We start from the raw sequence: 22,962 nt of genomic DNA, 5'->3' as shown, positions 1-22,962 counted from the left end.
AATCAGGGGGATTCCCTCATTTTGGAGGGATTTCCTCTCACTTCCTGTTTTGGCTATAAGGAAATTTCCCTAATGGAACACAGATGGCAAAAAAAAAAAAAATTGACAGGGGTTATGACATTCCCTTCCCTTTCTCTTCCTGGTGCCTATCCATGGCAGCATATGAGTGATAGAGCTCTGCCTTTGGCTCCTCCCACAGGACCAGTGACTAACATAAAAAGAAAGACAAGTGTACCCCCAGCATTCTCTGTAAAAATAGAATATGAGAGCAGTAGTGTATGCTGCCATGGATACGGCACCAGGAAAGATAAATTACAGTAAGTATGATACAATTTTTCATTTTCCAGAAATATGTGCTGGGATGACCAGGTGGCTGACCTACAAATTGTCTCAAGTGAAACATTTTCTCTTGCCACCCGTGATGTTGAATGAGCCTACACAGAGATGGAGGATCCATGGTTCTAGTTCGTTATGCTCTTTTGGATTTGCATCACAATCCAGGAAGCAAGTATTCTGGGAGAGGCCTCTTTTACCTTGTTCTTCTAACATGGAAGGACAAACAGTCCGTTGGAGCCTGTGAAAAGTGCTGTAAATTCTAGATAGGCTCTCAAGGCACCGGATATATCTAGCTCATGCAAAGAATCCATCTGGGAATCTCTAAAAATTGGAAGGACCTAAGGCTTCGTCAAGTAACCTTACGTGTAAATCCTCATAAAGGACGTAGCTCCACCCTTTCAGGAAAAAAGGTCTTGCCAAATACCTACAGAATGCAGCTCTGAGATCCTTCTGCCTATTGTTATAGCTACTAAGAAAGCTGTCTTGAGAGTTAGGTTCCAAAGAGGGGCTGGAGCAAGTGGGTGGCTTTTTAATGCTTCTAGGACTAGGGATAGATTCCACTTGGGGAAGGTATGCCTAGCAGGGGGGCGAATCTTTAACATTCCTATAAAAAACTAGATTACAAAGATTGTGTCTACCTTCCATTTTATTGAACTCAATCCCAGTCCAAAATCAAGGCTGGTTTAAATAAAACCCAACAGATGCGAGCCAGAAGGTGAAATAGGATTTATATTTCTCCTGGCAGCGTAGGCCACAAACTTGTCCATGATCCTAGCATATATTTGTTGTAGCTTCCTGGCCTTAAGTAGGGTAGAAAAAAAACCTCTGGTGAACATGCTACGGTCTCCAACCTCCTCCTTTAAACCTCCACATTGGAAGGTCTAGCTTCTGAGGATTCAGGTGGATGAACATTGGAGGGCAGGTACTGAGGTGCATTGCCAATGGGAAGCATAGCCTCCTGGGCCATTAGGGTGGGACTGTTATGGCTAGTACTGGTTCTGTCAGTAGTCTCAGGAGGAATCTCAACATAAGTGGCCGGCAAGAAAAGGCATAGGCCTGGCTGTACCTCCATGGACATACCAGTGCATTCACCCTTTCCACTCAATGGTGAGGTAGGCATGAGAAGAACCGAGGTAGTTTGGTGTTTTCCCTCTATAGAGTTTTGCTGCAAGTGTCCCCTTGCCTCTGTATGTAAGAGCCCGCTGCTCTGTTGTCTAGTCGCAAGAGTACCCATTGGTTCTTGATTTGAGGAGTCAATGTTGTTAACTCCAAAAAGGCTTATCACATTTTCAATACTTTTGATTTGACCCCTGTGGTGAGAAATGACCATCTTCCCTAAATTCTGATCTCTCCGCAATATGCTCCCCATCCTCAACTGCTGGCGTCTGATATAATTGTGGTGCATGAGACAGGACCTAATGGTAGAGACCTTGAAAGCACATCTAGCTTGTTTCACTTTTTTCATTCGTATGCTACCATGGAGCTGCCAGGAATGAGCTTTACTTTTAAGTTTTTACTTTAAAAAAAAAAGGTTTAGGTGTAGATACACTTTAGGTCTACAGTGAAAGTGGCTCTATAAAGAATACTTTCCTAACTATGGTGTCATGCCTGTTTGCTGCATAGGGAATAACTACTGTATACGTTTAATGCATACCTCCCAACTGTCCTGGATTCACCAGGGCCATCCTGGGATTTTATGTAAATCCCGGAGTACCCATGAATCAAGGCTCAGTCACAGAGTGGCACTTGGCTCCAGGGACTATCCCAGTGGAGACGCACTAGCACAGGCACCAGTAACATCTGCCAGTGGCTTGTGCGGGTTGTCTGGGGTCCCGCACGCCGCAACCATATATCTATATGGCACAGTGCAGTGCCTCCTTCTCCTCCCCGGCTCTGATGTTTTCTTGTATACAGACAGGAGGAGAAGGCAGGAGGAGGTATAGTGGTCTGCATTTTTCAAAACTACTGATCTACTTGGATTTTAATGCACAACCATTTCTAGGGTTGTGTGGACGAAAATGCCTTGTTGATGTCAGAGGATAATTGGCAGACTGGTTCGAGGTGATAAAAAGGCAACAGTAACTCAAATAACCACTCGTTACAACCAAAGTATGCTGAATACCATCTCTGAATGCACAACACATCGAATCTTGAAGCAGCAGAAGAAGACGTATACTTTGAATGATTTGGGGCGAAAGAGGATATGTGCTAGGGAGCACTAAAGGAGGGGAGAGGACTTGTGCTAGAACGGGGTTGGATATGAAATACGTCTCCCCAACCCCCAATACAAAACCTCTCCCCTCCCAATGTTCCCCCTAGTACATATTCCCCCCTAAAGAGATGCTGGCAGAGGGGACGATTGTGGCGCCTTGGCACCCCACAAGAGATGTGGGGCAATTACCCCCGGTGCCCAAGCTAGTGCCCCCCTGTCAGGCAAGTTAGTGGAGCCAAATGCCCGAGCTTGTTCTGGCACTGGGCTCCAGGACTCAGGGCTGTTTCACTCCATGAATCACACAGGAATGCACTGTGCGTCCTTGTGGAATTCACATGTGATCCAGGTGCAGTGCAATTTTAGCCTATTCATTTGAATGAGCTGAAATTGCGCCAGACTGCGCCAAAAGAAGTGCATGCAATTTTTTAAAAAATACACAGCAACTGGATCACATGGTATTACTGTACCATGCGATTTAGTGCAGGCAAACATAATGCGTTTGCGACCTATGTTTGGGGTGTTGTTAAGTTAACACATTTTTGTGCTTGGGGATTTGGATCAGGGGAATTGGGCGGGAGAGGAATTGTACTAGAATGGGGGGGGGGGTGTTGAGCTAGTGCTGGTACAGACGATTTGGGAGGGGTACTTGGGGGAGAAGGATTTGTGCTGTGAGAGGGAACTTTGTGTTGGGAGGGGGGATTTGCATGGGAGGATTGGTTCTGGAAGGTGGAGAGAGGATTTGTACTGGGGGGGGTGGGAATGGGGAGGAGGTGAGCGTGCAAATTAGTGCTGAATTTTTAGTTTTTTTGGAGGGGAGGGAGTGTGATTTTTTGCTGAAAGGATAACAAGGGGGAAAGTATTGCTTGTGTGTGGGGGGGATAACACTCCTGTCCCCTGCATTCTATGCATTACATATTCCTGACCCCTGCATTCTGTGGATAACACTCCTTTCTCCTGCATTCTGTGCATAACACTCCTGCCCCCTGCATTCTATGCATTACATACTCTTGACCCCTGCATTCTGTGCATAACACACCTGTCCCCTGCATTCTGTGCATTACATACTCCTGATCCCTGCATTCTGTGCATAACACACCTGTCCAATGTATTCTGTGCATTACATACTCCTGACCCCTGCATTCTGTGCATAACACGCTTGTCCCCTGCATTCTGTGCATTACATACTCGTGACCCCTGCATTCTGTGCAAAACATGCCTTTGCCCTGTATTCTGTGCATTGCATACTCCTGACCCCTGCATTCTGGCGAAAACACTACTGTCCCCTGCATTCTGTGCATTACATACTCCTGACCCCTGCATAACATGCCTGTTCTCTGCTTTCTTTGCATTATATAATCCTGGACTGTGCTCTCCAAGTGTCATGTTACTCCTAAACCCAGCACTGACTACAGCATTACATACTCCTGATCCTTGAATCCACCCTGGACCCCTGCAGTCAGCATTATGCATCCTAAATCCGACACTTACTGCAGCACTCCCCAACCCCTGTGCTCTACCTTACACACTCCTGCTCTATATACACACTATATACACATTATATACTTCTCACCAAAGTGTTCATTCTCTCAACAGCTACTGGTTGCTTTGCAGTCCCTGACTATTTAAAGTTCTTAAGATAGCATCAGAAAAAGCAATCAAAGCATTTTTTATAGGTACAAGGAAACCTGAATTTTGTTTAAGTATGCCCCTTAAGCCCCACTGTTAAGAGTTTGGCCAAGCCCACGTTTGAGCATGCTACAAGCGCCCTGGGTCACTTTCTCCCTCAAGTGTCCCTCATTATGAAGTTCAAAAGTTGGGAGGTATGTTAATGCCATATACTGTATATTTCCTAGCAGCACTTCTGAATTTTGCCTGATTTTCTTTGTAGATGAAGTGCTCAAAAAATTCTAAAGAACAAGTGCATAAATGTGAGAGCAAAGCTTGTCCCCAGTAATCTGCTAGAAATACAGATGAAACCGCCTTCCATGCAAATATATGTATTGTATTACATTTTCAAATCTTGGCACAGCATTTTCTGCTGCTCTTTTCTCTGTTTTTAGTTGGTCATGCGTAGTTTTGAGACAATGCCAAAAATGTCACATGACTGTTAAATTCAGTCCATGCTTATTTGGCCTTGACAGAGTTAATAAAAAGACTCTATGGTTCCATGGGTATAATAATACCAAACCTCTTCTTAAATCCAGCTTTAGGGGCAGTAATTCTGATATTGCTTGTAATCTCATAACACCATGAGCTGCAAATGTCCCTATGGCTGGAATGCAGTAAGAACTGAGATCTGCACTATAAAAAAAGAGAAAAAAAGATCAAACTGAATTTCTGCTTAACCCATCAGTGTCTGAAAGACTGGTGAAGATTTTTTTTTTGTAATGTTTCCTGTATTTTTTTTTTTAATGTCTACCCTGCAGACCTTATTCTGTAACATATACTTTATGTGGGAAAGTACATATACATTTACTGGGAAAGTATAGGGACATTATATATATGTATTTACTGTAATCAGAATGTTTGATTTGTGCCTGCTGTGGGTTGGCAGGTTTACTAAAGCTGAAATATGGGTTAAAGTGGTTGTAAACCTCTGAAATGAAAAATAAATAAAGCATATTCTCATATAGTGTGTACTTGCCTCAATTTATAGCACTTAATCTGTTTACTGTCTGTTCCCGGGTTCCTCTGCTATCTATAGGACTCACATCTGACAGTTTTTCTAGACTTCAAGCAATCCCTCGGGACAGCCTACCCCCATCCCCTAGCACACAGCAGGTGATTGACACCTTCAGATATGTTGTGTAGAGGGGAGTGCGTCCATTCCTTCCACTCTGGTCTCAGATTACACTCACATCTGTGCTCAGTTCTTTGCAGTGTGTGATATGAGATCCTCCCCCCATGCCTCATAGAATCTGAGAAATACCATCTAAACCTTGTACTTTATAAGGTAGTAGAGGAGTGAATGCTGCAGTTAAACAGGTACAACTTATGTAGAAAATATAATTCATTACTGTGTATCATCTGAGGCTAGTCACTTTAGTGGGAGTTGTTATCACTTTAAGCAAAAAATATCCTTGTTTTTTCTAGGGGTTGAGGAATAAGCAACTATCCATAGCTTATTCCTCACTCCTCAGCAGCTGGCATTTTCTGACACTCCAAGGCGATCTGAGATGTGGACGGGCCCTCCCTATCCTCATGTTCTCATGCACTAGAGGACTGCTAGTCCTACATTGTACAAGATGATGTTGGAATGCCTGTGAATAGCAGAACAGCTTTGGGGGACCAGTTGTACAATGCAGAGGAAACCTGTGAGAACAAGGAATAAGGTAAGTATAGCTGTATAGCATTTATCTATAGACAAAATAAGCATTTAACCCTTGCAGTGGGGTGGTGGGGCACTGCAAGGGTCATTGTTTCAATTAAACTGGCTTTAACCACTTCAGCCCGGAAGGATTTACCCACTTCCTGACCAGGCCATTTTTTGCGATACGGCACTGCGTCACTTTAACGGACATTTGCGCGGTCGTGCGACATTGTACCCAAACTAAATTGATGTCCTTTTTTTTCCTACAAATAGAGCTTTCTTTTGGTGGTATTTGATCACCTCTGGGGTTTTTATTTTGTGTGCTATAAACAAAAAAGAGTGACAATTTTGAAAAAAAAAACAATATTTTTTACTGATCACTAGGAACAGACGATCTCACTCTACTCCCTTGTCAGAACGGGGCTCTGTTTGTTTACACTGGCAGATCCCCGTTCTGCCTCTCTGTGGTGCAATCGCGGGTGGCCGGCGAACATCGAGCCCACAGATCGCCATGTACGCGCCCGACATACAATGACAGCAATTCACGCAGGCGAGCCAACCGGCTGCAGTACAACTGCCGCGGCTGGTCGGGAAGTAGTTAAAGATGTCCATACATTGAGTCAAATTGTTGCACGATCCATAATGTTTAGTAATGATACAATATGACACTATGTGAAAAAAAAATGTATAATAACCTTCATATTTTAGTAGAATTTATTTTTCACAAAGCTCTGTTCTGAGGACTCCAGGTCAGGAGTGTAACATCTGTACTTCAGGGTTTTTTGTTGGGTCTACTGTCCATGTAGGCTAGGGGTAAAAAAATATTATTGTCTATGGTCTGTCATATCTGAGGGAACAAGCAGTCCATGTGATGGCTATAAATGGGGAGACCATGTAGATGAATTTGTCATCACCACATCTTTCAAATGATTGCTAGCAGTCACCACTTCTGAATCACTGTGACATTAGGTTCACCGTGAGGGCAGTGAAAGGATTATGAAAAAAAGAAAGGTCAAAGATCTATTCCAAGTGGTTTTCCAGCATGCTTTGACTAACCAGACTCTTGGCATTGGTGTCAGGTTGCATCATATTCTGCCTGAGTGCCACCAGCAATGCTTCAATCAGTTATATAGCTAGTAAAAATTGGATAGCATAAAGACCACCCTACTTTAAGATTATGATCCTGACATTAAAAAGTCTTTCCACCACAAAATTAAAAAATAAATTAGAAAATTCATGTTTCACTTGAATGGCGTGATATTCTTGATATAGTTCCCTGTCCACTTCGCAAAAAAAAAAAAAATAGACTTTAGGATAGGTATGGTCATGGTAGGCAGAATTTTCGAGTGGCTCAGGGATTCTGTACAGAACTGCCTTCTAGAAAATATTCTTACTTTACAGTCACTTACTAATCGTGGATAGCATAGGGAGTCTTGTGAACGAGTTTCAGTGATCTTTTATAGGTTCTGTTTGATGTTTTGGAAAACACAACATCACGACTGGAATCTAGCAGTGTAGGTGTATAAGACATGTGGTGATTTTTAAAAGAACAATGGCATATATGATGTATACACTGGCAATGTGGTTGATTGGAACATCTCATTGGGCATTCATAGTGCGCATGGGACACATTACCACCTACTCAGCTTGTAAAAAAGGTCTTCCAACACGCATCAAAATCTCTTGCAACCAGGCTGCCATTTCTCATTTTGTATAGGATATTTGGGTGATTCTGTCACTTCACATGAACTGTATGAAACTTTTTTTTGATAGTTTTGAAAAAGTGCAGATCTTGAAGTTACCTATTGGATCTTTCCATCTATGCCTGGCATAAGGGTGTCCATAGACATTAGGTGATTTTCTCCTGGTTTGGCCAAATCACATGACAATCACCTAGCGAGCAATATCCAAAAACATGATCAGGCAAGTAAGAGAACATTGTTCAACAGTAATTGTTTTCCCCCAGTGACCGGACTGCCTGTTTCTTCCATATTGGCCCAAAGAAGGGCACTTGTGCAACAAGAGCAATTTTGTTTGTGGGAAAAACTGGTTCAGTAAACATCATCAGATGGTGTTTTTGAGCCTGTTAGACCATTCTTCATTGTTCACAGCCAGCTGTAGCTCCAAACACCTTCTTATTGTCCAATTTCACAAAGGCTTATATAGTTGACTCATCTATATGTAGTGTTTTGCATTCTTTTACAAAATAAAAATATTACCATATTTACCAAATGATGCATAGATGCTAAAGTAATACCAATAAAGTATATGTTAAGAATAACAATCAAAACATAAACCAAGTTATACCAATATTCCTGATTGCTGTATAAATGAGACTCTGTCCTAGACTAATTGATAATGTAACTTGTGAAGGAAGCCTGGAAGAAAGTGAGATTTAGCTATCAGCTGCTTTCGAATGTGGAGGACAATCCAATTAAGATGTCAGTGTTTGTGGGACTGCAGCTGAGCATGGCATCCCCCTCCCCTCCTATCCCAAAGGCATCTGCTCCTAGTTTCAATGACAAAAGGAGCTGCTAAACAGGAACCTTTCCCCTGCCAACATCAATTTACCACTTTCCCTTAACTTCCATCCACAGAAGCCAGCTACACTGACAGCAATATGTACATTCAGTGACATGTGACATTTTCTTGCGCTTACACAGATTACAGATTAGATCACAGTTTAAGATACATGTAGAAATTGATTGTGTCACATGACGCACACACACAAAACGGTAACAATCAAAAAGTTCCCCCTAATACTTTTGGTATGGTCTAAATTGATACAGTTTTAAAGAATTTAATATAGATACTAATTTTTAAAAAAGGCATGCCAAGTGCATCTTACTGTGGTATGGTTTTATTAGTGATTAATTTATTAGTGATACTTGTTGATTCCTTTAGCTGTACATATTCACATGCTCCTAGATCTGTTATTGGGTGATGGGCTATATAATTTCACTAGTATGAAAAATCAGATACTATGTAGTCTGCAAAAAATCTAACTTTACAAATGATACATATTACTTTTTTTTTGTCTACTACTTGCTCATGTACATAAATGCATGACTGCAGTTCCTTCCTAGAATATGTAAAAAATATATAATAATTATTGATAATTCCACATTACATTTAGTTCATTTATCTATAAATATGGAGTGAAATTTTAGATTGTCATGTTGCTGTTTAAAAAAACAAAAGCTTAAAATTGTAACGTATTTTGTAAAAAAAATAAATTAAGCTGCAAGCATATAAGAGGACAGAAATGTCAATGACTAATTAGTTCGACTGGAATCAAACCCCAAAACAAACATTTGATATATTGCAGCTTATTAATTCTTAGATGTGGTGCCTCCATTTGTTTTAATTGTTTTGGCCTTTTTTCTCATTTTCACCTGGTGATTTATCTAGTATGTCTGTTATTTTTCAACTTCCTTTAACAGACCAGGCTGTCCAGCAAATGTGACAGTTAAGCCTGGTACACACCACTAGTTCTTTTTCGTTCAACACAGCGAATTGAACGAAAAAAAAACCTGATAGCTCTGGTCGGAACCGCTGTACTAATGATCCAACATTAGTACAGCGGTCTCCCCTGCTGTTCTTTTGTGTACTGACAGGGGGGAGGCCAGAACACTCCAGTCAGCGCTCTCAGCAAGTAGTTGAGAGCGCTGATCGGGAGCCGGTCAGCTGCTGGTTTCCCAGCATGCTCATCCGATAGAAGCTGGCCAAAAGCCCGGCTTCTGTCAGACTGTCTGTATTACACACGGGCCGAATGCCGGACAGTTTTTATCGAACCGGCCAATGTTGTCAGACATTCGGCCCGTGTATATAGGGATTTAGAGTGCTGAAACAATCAATTTACCACTGACAGAGGTGCTTACAATTGCCAGCTTTTATTTATTTGAGTAAAACCTTTATAGCAAAAGGAAAACATTTCTCATGTTTAATTTGTTAGTCAAGTCCATCTAAATCTGCTAGTGCATCTGAAACTACCCTCTCTCCATATTGAAAATGCTGGAGAGAGGGTAATTTCTGTTTCTTCTCTATCCAAAGTGTTTTATTGACTAGGGTGTCCTTTTATGAAAGTGCGGTAAAATACCGCTTTTCAGTTCTCAGGCATTCTCAGAGGAGATCGCTCTCCTCTGAGTGCCTGTTTATGAAAGTGTGTAGATCGCTTCTCATGTTGAGTTGAGGAGCGATCTACAAACGCCGGGAACTCCTGAGAATGGCTCCTCTCACTGTAATCTCGTGTGATATAGTGGGATTACAGTATGAGGAACCATAAAATACAAAAGTTTAACACAAATCAGCACACATTATTCCCCAACATATTAATAAAATAATAAAGATAAATTCCCCCTACACAATATACATTAACCTAATTATAAAAAAAACATTGTTTTTATCAATATTTAAAGATCATACATGTTCCTATTTAAATGTGAATGGTGTATAGTAAATGAATGTAATGCACATATGTAATGCAGCTATACACCATTCATATAAATGCAAAATACATTTATAATCATTAAAAAAATAATTTTAATAAAGTATACAAGTATAAATATTTATTAATAAATTAAAATAAAATATATTTCATTATAGATAAACATAAAAATTGATAAACTGGTGCGATGCGAGAACACTGCGAATCCACTGCGGGTTCCCGCATCGCACCGACTCGCATGTCAGTTCACACTGCCATATGCGAATCGCTGGGGAGTGTCAATACATTGTTAAGGACACCCCCAGATCAGCTTGCATATCGCACTGCGAACTGACAGTTCGGACATGAATCGGATCGCATATGTGTGAACACACATGCGATCCGATTCTGGTCCGAACAGAAAAAAGGGTCCTGTGCGTGTTTGCACCGAATGCGGTGCGATATCAGCCATACTATCTGTACAGCTGATATCGCACCGCACAGACATCGCATGTAATGTGAATGGCAGTGTGCTGCAAATAACATGCGATGCCTGTGCGATGTCCGGCATCGCACAAGTGTGAACTGGGCCTAAAAGTTAACACCCCCAAATCAGTTTGCATATCGCAGTGCGATCTGCAAACTCAGACAGTAATCGAATCGCATGGGTGTGAACACCCATGCAATCCGATTCTGCTGTGGACCAAAAAAAGGGTCCTGTAAGAGTTTGGTCCGAGGGCAATGCAAATTTAGCAATACTATCTGTATGGCTGAAATCGCATCGCACAGAGATCGGATGTGATTTTGCACTGCAGTGCGGTGCGAATCACATCCGATCTCGGACACCGCAGCAGTGGGAACTGGCCCTAAATCATATTGCATTTGCACCAAAATGGTACAGGACCCTTTATTTGGTCCGCACTGGAATCGGATCGCATGGGTGTGAACACCCATGCGATCCGATTCCTGCACCATTACATAGTTCGCACTGCGATCTGTGAAATGATCTGGGGGTGTCATTAACTTTACATTGACACCCGCAGTGGTGCGCAGATGTCAATGTAGGTGCGATGTGAAAACCCGCACAGGAATCACGCTGGTTCACGCATCGCACAAGTGTGAACCCAGCCAGAGACGTGAACATCTAAAAAAAAAAAATATATATATATATATATATGTATCTATATATAGCTATATATATATATATATATAGATGTATATTTATATATATATATATATATATAGATGTATATTTATATATATATATGTATGTATATATATATATATATATATATATATATATATATATATATATATATATATATATATATATATACATATATATATATATATATATATATATATATATATATATATATATATATATATATACATATATATATACACTATAAATTCCTATCCTGCTGGTTTTGGGGTGTGTAATGGTGGGGAAGGTGTGCTCTGACTGTTTGGTGAAAGAAAGAAGTCAAAAGACTTCTTTCTTTCTCCAGAATATCAGCCAGTTTCAGGCTTCTCACTCAGATTCTCCACTTCTGAAATGGTGAATCAGAAAGTGAGAATTCTGTCACAGATCGCCAGTGAGGTGTGGAGATCGCACCTTCATAAACTGGCCGTTTCTGTGAATTCTCACTGTGCTGAGATAATCAGCGGAGAACATGTTCTCCGCTGATTATCTCAGTTTCATAAACTGGTAAAGCGCTGAGATCAGCGGTGAGACTCGGGATCGCCGCTGATCTCAGTTTCATAAAAGGACACCTAGATCACCAGGCAAAAATAAGGTGAAAAAGCTTGAAAGAAAATAACATTTAAGGATTGGTAAGTTGCAATATATTACATGTTTGTTTTGGGTTTAATACCAAATAATGTTTTCTGTAGTCCAGTGCCACTACCACACCAAAACTCCTTGGAGTGTGAAAAAAAGCATCATGGTCAGTGAGATGTTTATGGTATTAAACTTTAGGGAAATAAAGGTAGAAAAGATGCCTAAAAAAAAAAAAAATCAAGGGAAGCTCAGTTGCAGTTAGTGAAATGTGTCCTAAATTTTTTAAGCATTTACTTTTTTTTATTAGTAAGAAGAGGTCAAGAGATTAAGAGGGAATAGGACAGTTCAATATGTAAACTAGAAAACATCTTTAATACACGTATTTATACAGACTCATATTAATGTTGCTTTTTATGTTTTGGTTGTGGTCTAATTTTGTACACAGACCACGCTTTCTGATTTGCCAGTGTCCACTAACAAACAAAGCATATGTAAATATTTCAGCAAGACACTTCCACAAATACAGAGAATGGCATTTCTATATTTACAGTCATTGAATGACCAGCATGATTGTAATTATATGACATAATATTATAGTTGTAAGTCTTATCTACAAAGGGTAAGTTAGAACAGGCCCATACTCTATGATGGTGCCAGATTTGCATGGGAAAAGATCAGCTGGCACTTGGCACCAACCCAGACTAGCTGCAGTATATAGCAGTGCTGCCTATGACAGTGTAAGAGCAGAGCTCAGCATATACAGTACACGAGAGGCATTATGTATAGAGACCACAGACCACAGTGTTTATCTCAAACAAGAGTCACAACTTTATTGGAGTCAAAAAGGTTTCTTTATGTTTTGTTTCTTTGCAAAAGAATAAAAGTTTTACTATTTTCAATATAAAAGTCTCAGGAATGCTGTTTCTTGGTTGTGTGTCGATATCACTGGGGAGAACACTGGTGACATCAGCATGTTCTATATAACTACAGTAAAAAATATAAAATGTCATGTCTTTGCAGAAAAGATACACATTATGATACAGATTAAGGTAGACAACCAAAGGAACAACATCTTTTTCACACCAAATGCATTTTTCTAGCTTGGACAAAATTCACAGGCATGTGGAAATCCATAGATTTCATTAGGGTCAGCTCCCACCAATGTGATTCTTTCCAATGCATAGGAAAAAAAAACAACATGCTATATTTTCGGCACATTCAACTGCATTTTGAAATTCAAATCAATTCAAGTGAAGTCTTTAAAAAATGTAATGCAAAGTGTCTTACACAAATGTCAACACAACATGCGTTAAAACGTGTTTTGGTGTGAACAAGTCCTGAATGTTGGATTTAACTGTTAGGCCACAACCACAATAAAAAATGATAATGCATAAATGGGTACATGATCTGTCCTTTAAACTTGACCATAACCATTATTTAATTTATTTTCAATCTACTCTTTGCTTGCGTTCAATTGCCAATCAGAAACAAGTACATGTAGGAATTCTTTTGAACCTGATTGAACATTTGAAGGGAACTCAGGGTATAGAGAAAGCAATACTTTTCTGAAGCTGTCACAAAATTTTATTTGTTTAACTTTTGTCTAAAATACTTTTGTCTTTTTTTCTAAAAATTAGGACATGAACCTCTCCATCTTGTGTATAACCATAATGCTATAAAGATATAATGGCTGGTCACTAAATCCCTTAAAAAGCTAAATTATATGAGGGTTAGAAGAATGTGAATTGTATTCACTGATACTTTCATTTATTGTATTCAAAGAGAACATGAAAAGAAATATGGTGATTGCCATTGCTGGCAACCTTCTGAAAATGATATCTGCCTGGCTGTCATACTGATCCTTTGGGGGCCATATTTTCCTCTAGGACAAGTATGCATATAAGAGTTCTGCCTTCACTACGATTACACTTGCTGCATATTTGTTCCAAGTGACAGAAAGTTTTGAACCAGGGAATATCTTTATTTTGAAGTTTCACAGGAAGGTTATCTATGATCTCTGTATATCTATGCCGTAATTTGTATTACTTTCATGCATATTCATATAAAAGAAGGATCTATTGACACCCTAGGAGAAACTTCCTTTTAGATCTTTTTAATCCATAAGACCCTTTCGCACTGCAGCGCTGCTAAAACAGCGCTAAAGCACCTAAAAAACAACCTGCACTTTAGCGCTGTTTTAGCGGCGCTGCAGTGTGAAAGGGGTCTAATGGGGGGTCTAATGGAAAAAAAATAAATAAACATTGCTTCTGATTTAATAAAAAGAAATGTTTCAAGTAATGACTATGATGCTTGGTCACTTCTTGACTTATATATGCCCTAAAGTCCATAACTTTTCTTGAACCACTTGATAATTATTGAAACCTTATGATCAAGCAGCCCTAAAAACTGTACCCAATATTTTACATAGTAATAATGACTAATACATTGTTAAATCAATATGTGAGATCACACAATACTTCTCACAAGGTTCAAATGGTAAGCAGTTTCACAGGAATAATTCAAATAGTGACAACACAAAGGAAAAAATATGGTATGCATACAAAAATTAAATTATAATAACATAAATATCATAAATAAAAAATAATAAATAAAAATAAATAAGAAACAACATAGCATTTAAATAGTTCTTCAAATGCAAGAAGAACACACCTAGGGACATTTTTGACATTATTTTTAAATATTATTCTACAAGCACCATAGTAACAAAATCCCAAAAATAAATATAAAAAAAAACATGATAAATAAATGTGATAATATTTCCAGATACTTTTCTAGCTAACAGTGTTTTTCTTTCAAAACTTTTATACTGCTTGCTTGGAAGCATTGTAGCTTATTTTTTAAACATTCTGCTATCATGTAATAAAGGGTAATGCCACATAGTTGATGTTTTAAAATAGAATGAAATCATCGCAAATTGCTGCATCTATTTTAATTCTGTATCTGCCTTTTCGCAGACTATAACTCTACTGGACTGACAATCCAAAGTAGAATTACACAGTCCCTTTGCTCAAACACTTTTGTGTTTTTACCATGCAACATGCAAGGGATAAAAATTAGAAGCATGAAACAAACAGGTCAACAACCGCCCGTTTCATATCATTACTATTTCAAACTTTGCCAAAAAAAGTGCTACTAGTACTTGTGCAGTTCATAATGTGTTTTGTAACCAGGAGGACATTGTGGCAAGTTTCTCTAAGTGTCATTTTCGCATATTAACTATTGTTTATATGGGATGCATAGTGGGGTGATTTGCTTAAGACTGCAGCATTCAGAATCTGCAACAGCTGTGCATGACAACAAATCAGCTTCTAGTTTCCATTTTTAAAGCTTAACTGAACAAGCTGAACTAGAAGCTGATTGGCTACTACACACAGCTGCTCCACATTCTGTGTGCTCAAGTTTTAGTAACCCCCCCCCCCCCCCCCCAGTGTTTTTATCTTAATGCAATGTTAATGTTATAAGTGTTGGTACAATAAAAAAAAATGTGCTATTGTTGATAGATCATAGAATTTCTTCAGGTGTCTATGACTGTAAGTAATTTACCGTGTCATGCCAATAAAATATCCTTTTTCTAGTTATGGTTTAATGTAAATATAATATTAGGTGTAACTGTAAATTAGTGCAATAACACGTGTGAAATCATTTTGATAATCAGTGTTTGATAATCAGCTTGTACCTATTTTGGCCCTAAATATCTCAGTCACTGTCTGGCACGTTGCACTTGAAAAAGTCCAGTTGATAACATACGCTCACATGGAAAAGCAAAATATGGCAAAACAAACAAATATTGTGTTCATTCAGAAATGAACTAAATTTTCTAGGCATATTAACATATCAGAAATGATCTGACATGATGAAAGTCTACTAGAGTCCCTGATAAGTCGAAGGAAAAGCAGAAGAACTTGTATTGTTCAAAATTGCATTGACATCCATTGACATGAAAGTTCTTCTGGGACAATTACTCAGTGAAAATGGCATGATGTGGATATTGTTCATAGGCCATGTCTATTGGAATTTCATATCTTGGGACTGCAGTTTGAAAATGGGGAGCATGCCCATGAGAACCAAGCCCAAGGGAGGGATAATGGGATCGGAAGCCATAGGATTTGTCCAGATCTGGAGAATTGTCTTGTTTCAAGGAAAAATTGCCACTAATGCTCAGTGGGGGAGTAAGAGCACCTTCATATGGAGGAGTGGTACAGTTTAATGTATGGTTTACCATTGATGGGTCCACCACAGTTTTAAATGTGGGCGCTTTCAAGTGCAAATGGTGAGTTTCAATATTGCCATATGGAGGACTTGGAAGACCTGGAGACTGATAACTGTAGGCATGACCTAGTGATGAGTCACACATATGTGGCTTATCTTCATGTTTTTCCAAGAACAAGGACTGAGGTCCAATCTGCAGACAGCCAGCTACAAGATTGCTAGTAGGCTGTGATAGCCCTTTGCAGAGCATTTCCAGGAAGTTCTTTCCCTCTGTGGTTTGACCTCTTTCCAGCACCTCAGATAATGCCCATATATAATTTCTGGCCAATCTGAGGGTCTCAATCTTAGACAACTTCTGTGTTTTGGAGTAACAAGGCATGACTCTCCTCAGGCTCTCTAGAGCATCATTTAGTCCATGCATTCTTGTGCGCTCCCTGGCATTGGCTTTTACCCTCCTCACACGAAACCTTTCCATCCTAGCTTTGGTCATCTTCTTTTTTTTGGGGCCTCTTTTCTTTGGTTTTTCTCCATCATCTTCTTCTTCTTCATCTTCTTCTCCATCAATGCTCCCATTTTCTTCATGACTCAAACCTGACAGCATGTCAAAGGCAGACTGTCTCTGATTTGCCTCATTCATCTCATCTTGAGAGCTGAGGGCCTCCTCCATCCATCCATGAACACTGACCATCTCAGACATCTCTCTGGCCTTATTGGATGTTCTTAGCAGTGTGTCCTGTGATAAGAGAAGACAAAAAGAGAATCAATTTAAATTCACTAAAAAGCACTAAAATAATTAATGTAACACTAATTGGGTAATCTAATACCTTTGAGGAATTAAGTAATATTAATAATAATTATGGATTAAGCATAGTTAATTTCATAATTTAGCCCTATTTGTACACCCTGTGTTAAAAATAAGCTGATTGAATCAAGTCAAATACAACTTATTATATCCTTGCTGTTGTAATTGTTTTTATTCAATATGTCTTATTATTTTTATTACATTTAATCTTTTGGATAAATGATTTGATAAAGTTGAGAAAATGTACTCAATATATTTTGTACATATTCACTTCAAATGTTTACATTAATAATGTGAAAAGCAAATTCCTGCTTAATTTGAGTACCCAATGATATGTAGATGAAATAAGTAAACAGGAATTTGCTTTTCACATTATTGGATATTTGAAGTGACTATTCAAACAATTAATTATGTGAAGTTTCTCAACTCCAAAATCAGTAAATTATTCTCATTTACTTATACAGCTACTGATAAAAAAAAAATACTAATTTCAATAAATAAGTACATTGCTACTTGGCTATCCCTTAATTCCAGTCATCTATAATTTCTAGCCTTCCTAATGCACATATTTCAAAAGTTCTGATTGCCACCAAAGCCATTAGATTGTAGCTTTCAGTTATTTCTTGGTTGAAAGCAGAAATATTTACCAAAATACCAACAAGTGTTTCTACTATTCTATGCTTTATTCCAGTTATTATTCACTTATGTATAAAGAAAAATGGAAACTCTGGTCAGCAAAATTCTGTACCACAACGATTACCCTATACTGTCGATGGTATGTTAACTGTGTTGTTCCTCTTCCTGTTCAGCCTGCTACTCTTATGAGGTCTATGGTGTAAGGTTTAAGTGGGCAAACTTTTATGATAATAATGTAAAGTAACAGAATATATGATTTCAGAGTGCAGCCCCTTCTAGATATTATGTAAAACACCATCCTTAACCCTTAAAAGCTACTTATTTATTTAACCTAATTATATAGCAATGAAATGTAATTGCACAAGGCTTAGAGAAAATGTTTCAACCCACTGGTTCCTATTTTACAAAGTGCACCTGAAAAGACATGCGTATGTGTTTGGGCAGATGAGGCTGTGGGACCCACTACCCAGTCTGGATCCTGAAGATGGGGCAGCCAGAGTCAGAGGGGGACAAGCACATTAACTCCAAGCAGATATTGTCCTTGCTAGGAATACAGTTGAAGATCTTTGAACTGCAAGGCATGAGTGCTAACCACTTAGACACCATGTTGATTTTCTGAAACAAAATTGCTATTATGTAGTATGATTAGAGGGCAGAAACGAATGCAATAGCTTCTATCTATCTATCTATCTATCTATCTATCTATCTATCTATCTATCTATCTATCTATCTATCTATCTATCTATCTAATCATAATCACCACTTACACCAGTCGATTAAAAATACAGCATTCTAGAGATGGGTCAACTAAACTCAAAGTTAGGTTTGTCTTATAAGAAAGTACAAATCCAGTTACTGAGCACTCCCCAGGCGATGAGCTATTTTTTTCAAAGTACCTCTATCATATCCGTTGTATAGTTATTTCTGATTTGATATGACTGCATATAAATTTAGTGCTTTGTAGAATTTGAAATAGCACACAATGCCCATGCTTGCAGATGCCAGATGCTTATTCTCAGGTGTTTCCCAAATCTCATTTGATTGCACGTATTGTCTGAGATCTGTCCTCCTTTTTCATGCTAATACCTCGGTACTTCCAAGTCAAAATAAATTCCCTATCTTTTTACATTATGTCACAATGGGCAGCTAAATGCACTTATTTTGTTTTGTACTATATTTTACTAACAAAGGTGAGCCTATTCCTTGAATGGAATGTTATTTCTAAGTCCTAAAAATTCCTAGTGGTGCAAACAAGTTTAATTATTATGTGAATGCTGCTATGGTTTGTTGTATACAATAAGTATATATTGTAATGTGCAGCACTGTGTGCAGAATAGACCCGTGTATAGGTTATATACTGTGTGCAAGAGGTTATGTATGAAATGCATTCCTTTACATGACATTTTCTTGTTACACTACATATTTTAAGTATGAAATTACAAGTGACCAGCCAATGGAAAAATTCAAATCTTTAATTTTTGCTAAACAGAATGTCACAGTAAAGCAAATACTTTGAGAAAATTGTAATTTAAAAGCAAAAATTTAAGTTAGAAAAATGTAAATCAGCATGCAAAATCCTGGAAACATTGTTGCCAAGTATGCATAAACTATGAACTATGTTTATGTATTATTTTTGATTTTCCAAGCATTGGCAGATTTTTTTTTTCTTATATAAAATCAATAACACAATAAATGTGGCTTAGGAGCAAAATATAGTAATATCAGGATTCTTAAATTTAATGTGAATAAACATAATAAAAATTTAAAGTGATATGTCATTTTTTTAAGCTACTAGAGATAAACATAATATAATGTATATCAGCACTATGACTTAAAATGTAACCAAGTTCAAAATAAATGAAACCAAAAAGAGAGACTTTACCTTAATCTTGGATAGGAAAAAGTTCAGGACTTGGCTTGGCACGCAGAGGGTAGAATGTTGCCACCTGAGTTAGTTCAGGCTGTAAGAGAGCTGGACAGCTCCCTGTCTGAGTGGCTGCTGCTGGAATGAGCAGTTCAACGGCTCCTTCCTCTTTACAAAGGTTGTAAGTAAGCCCGGCCCCTTGCTGGAGGCTGAGCTCAAGGTTTTGGTGGTTCTCTCTCTACTGAAGCTCCAGGTTTAACCCTTTTCATTCATCGTATGACTTCTGTGAGCAGCGTGGAGTGATGAAATAAAGACTTCACCAACTTAAAGTCTACGTGTTTCAATCTCTTATATTGTACACAATGGTTATGTTTTTAACTCAAAAAATGCAAAAATAATATAAAAACCTAAGAAAAAAATAAAAAATGCAGTGCTTAGAAATTAATTTATGATTTAAGCTCTGTGTCTCTCATTGTACAATGAAGTCTACTCTAGCATTACATAAAAAGAGAAAACACACACATCTCATCATTCGATTAGAGATAAGCCAATAGTTTAAAAAAATCACTTTGCTCAGAGTTCACCAGATCTGTTAAGCCTGAATTACTAGAATCGTATTTGTCTTCAGTGGGATGCGCCTGTTGACCCAATTGAGCTGTCAAAGGTATTTTACCTGTTTACTACAATTTAGAGTATAATCAAAAAGCAAAACAGTAGATATACCTGTTTTATCGTCTAATAGTTGTGCAATATATTTTAGCTAATCTTGTGATCCAGACTACATAGCCAGGACCTAACCTGTAGACTATGCTGCAGTCAGACAATACAGCCAATACCCACCCCTTCTTTTGATTGGACAGCGATGCACATAAACACATTGCTTAGCTCATCCCTGTCCCTGTTCAGATTTAGGTAGGTCCTAGTATCTCACTTACATTTAAAACATTCTGTAAACATTCTGTAAAAAAAAAAAAAAAGAACCATACCAGCCCTGTCACCTGCAACCCGTGATCCTCAGCATCTGACACTTTAGGGTGTGTCGGATACCTGCGTCCCCCTGCTGTGCTTTGTGTTTCAATCCACTGGCTGCTACATTACTAATGTGTCCTTGCAGAGCTGTAGTGATGTAGCAGCTGCCACTTGAACCGCAAAGTGTGGCGGGAATGTTGATTACTGAGGATCATTCGCCTGGTGTAGCTCTGTAAAAGAGCAAAGACTACAATCGCCAGAGTTGGGACTTGGTACATAATATTCCTCTTCATTAACAGCCAGGAGTTTTAAAATGTATTTAATTTTTAGTAACAGAGTCACTTTAATACAGAGTATAGTTTCTGTCTAGTTTGCATTTCAGTTTGGATCACTCTCAACCTAACATATGGGTTGAGAGGGTGTTCTCTAGAAAACCTATAGGGCTTCTGCAGCAGCAGGAAGAAAGTGATCTCCACTGAAACCAATGTGATGTTCAGTTTACCTACTCAGCATGGAAACAGAAATAAGATCACAGAGTGCTAAAAGCTTGCCTGGCTCCAGCCCAGGGTCACATGTGACCTTCTCATACAAGCCATCCATACTATTTACAAAAAAAAAGTGTAAGATTCACAGGATCGACATTCGCTCATTATTTCATTCATGAACCAGAATGCCTTATTGCTGACCATACACAGTACAATGCAAAGCTATTGACGACATAAAACAGTGGTTTTGAATAACTACAAGGATTTCGGATGTAAAATGGGTGGAATAATAAACAAGGATAATTTGCCTTTACAGTCAATTATTCATCAAAATATCAATAGTTGTAATGGTGTACTGTGGTAAAAGTAAGTGTCACAGGAACCACTGTGACTTGGGCTCCTGGAGGGGTCTGGGGCCCAGCCTCCCACCGACTATGGACCCAGGATTAGGGAGACCCCTCTCTTTAGGTTACAAGGAACCAAGAGATTTGTCACGGAGAGTGGCTGCAGGGACCTTTTCTGTCCACATCCACCTGTTATTTGGTATGTGTTATATTTCCCATTTTTTTTAAAGGACTGTTCCCTTGTGTTTGCCCTAAAATACTGATATTATACTGTATGGGTGTCTCTGTTCCATGTACTCCTATATAGGCATCAGGCTGCCTGGGGTGGGCATTGTTTAGGATAATGTGATCAAGCTCTGATTTTGTGTGGTATAAATTCTGTGTGAATTTATAATAAAGGGAGTTCCTGTTTGCACTTAAGCAAGTGCCATCTAATTGGCTACAATTCTCAGCTTTAATACCTTGTTCCTGTGTTCCAGCAGCAAGGAAGCAGCTTTCTGGAGGAGAAACCTATTTGGGGTGTCAGGAGTCCATCACAGTAGGTACACTCCTGCCTCAGAAGCTGGTGTTACTCTCCTTAGCAGAAATGACTCCTGGTAGGTGTTTTGCATAGCTGCCCATCAGTGTTGACATGTGGCATTTCAGACCACTTCCCAATGCAAAATTCATTTAATTTCAAGATATTAAAGCGGGGTTCAAATTTTTAACTTAATCTTACCCCCTTCAGTTAATTGCATAGATGTTCAAATGCTGCACGACAATTTTTTTTATCGCTGTAATTACCTTTATATTGTACTTTATTGTGGCACTTCCTGTCTCTCCTCCCATGGGAGTAGGCGTGTTTATTGCCTTTCCCCGGCGCCGCACTGTCTCCTGGGAGCTTAGTGTCAGGCTTCCCAAGATTCAGTGCGGAAACAATGATCATGCGCATGAACAAGCTGTGAATGAACAGCATTCACCGCATCCAGGAAATCAATGCTTGTGGACTTCACATGCCCAAAAGCAAGATGGAAACAGCGAGCATCACATTTTTTAAGTTATTCTTCAGTACGAAAACAGACAGAGGTGGAAATATTACACCCAAACTGTGAGTATTATTTTGGGATTAGCAAAGTGTCTCAATGACCTAAAAAAAAAAAAAAAGATTGGTCGCCGGACTCCCGCTGCTCTTTCAACCCACCTACAACATTTTAATAGACATATAACATCAGGAACTTGACTAGGCAAGCCCATAACATTCCTTTTCTTTTTGTTTATTTGAGCAATAACCTGGTGGATATGCTAGTGTGCGTCACTTCAATATTGTGTTGAAAGATTCATTTCAAGTAAACTTTGATAGGATGCAGAATTCATTGTTGCCTCGCTGACAGCAAGTTGCTCAGGTCTTGAAGCAACCTAGCATTTCCAAACTATATTTCACCATCATGCTTCACAGTTAGTATGACATTTTTCTCCAGAAATACTGGTACTGTGGCCAAACAACTCTATGAGTCATCTGTCCACAATATTCTGCTTTTTCTGGGCATTTTAAATTGGTGCAAGCTCTTTCTGACTGTATGCAATGC

The 22,962-nt window shown here is 38.8% G+C and overlaps 1 protein-coding gene across 2 annotated transcripts; it reads right to left on the bottom strand.

Annotated features, from left to right (window-relative positions):
* Window positions 1-15,506: 15,506 nt before the first annotated feature.
* Window positions 15,507-20,726, bottom strand: NEUROD4 (neuronal differentiation 4). Of its 2 annotated transcripts, none has more exons than XM_073613649.1 (2): window positions 20,586-20,726; window positions 15,507-17,030 (listed from the first exon to the last, which is right to left on the bottom strand). In XM_073613649.1, the coding sequence occupies exon 2, from the start codon at window positions 16,992-16,994 to the stop codon at window positions 16,047-16,049; it is 948 nt and encodes a 315-aa protein (XP_073469750.1). In that variant the 5' UTR covers window positions 16,995-17,030; window positions 20,586-20,726; the 3' UTR covers window positions 15,507-16,046. The 2 variants fall into 2 exon arrangements, with proteins under 2 accessions (XP_073469750.1, XP_073469749.1); XM_073613648.1 differs by lacking the exon at window positions 20,586-20,726 and adding an exon at window positions 19,618-19,926.
* Between the last annotated feature and the right edge of the window lie 2,236 nt (window positions 20,727-22,962).

Source organism: Aquarana catesbeiana, linkage group LG02 (genome assembly GCF_042186555.1).
Source record: "Aquarana catesbeiana isolate 2022-GZ linkage group LG02, ASM4218655v1, whole genome shotgun sequence".
NCBI lineage: Eukaryota > Metazoa > Chordata > Amphibia > Anura > Ranidae > Aquarana > Aquarana catesbeiana.
The sequence above is the reverse complement of the archived record's forward strand: the minus strand, read 5'-3'. Positions and strand labels throughout refer to the sequence as shown.

Bases quoted from the DNA above. Each gene is read 5' to 3' on its own strand.
- NEUROD4 (XM_073613649.1), bottom strand. From the start codon at position 16,994: ATGTCTGAGATGGTCAGTGTTCATGGATGGATGGAGGAGGCCCTCAGC.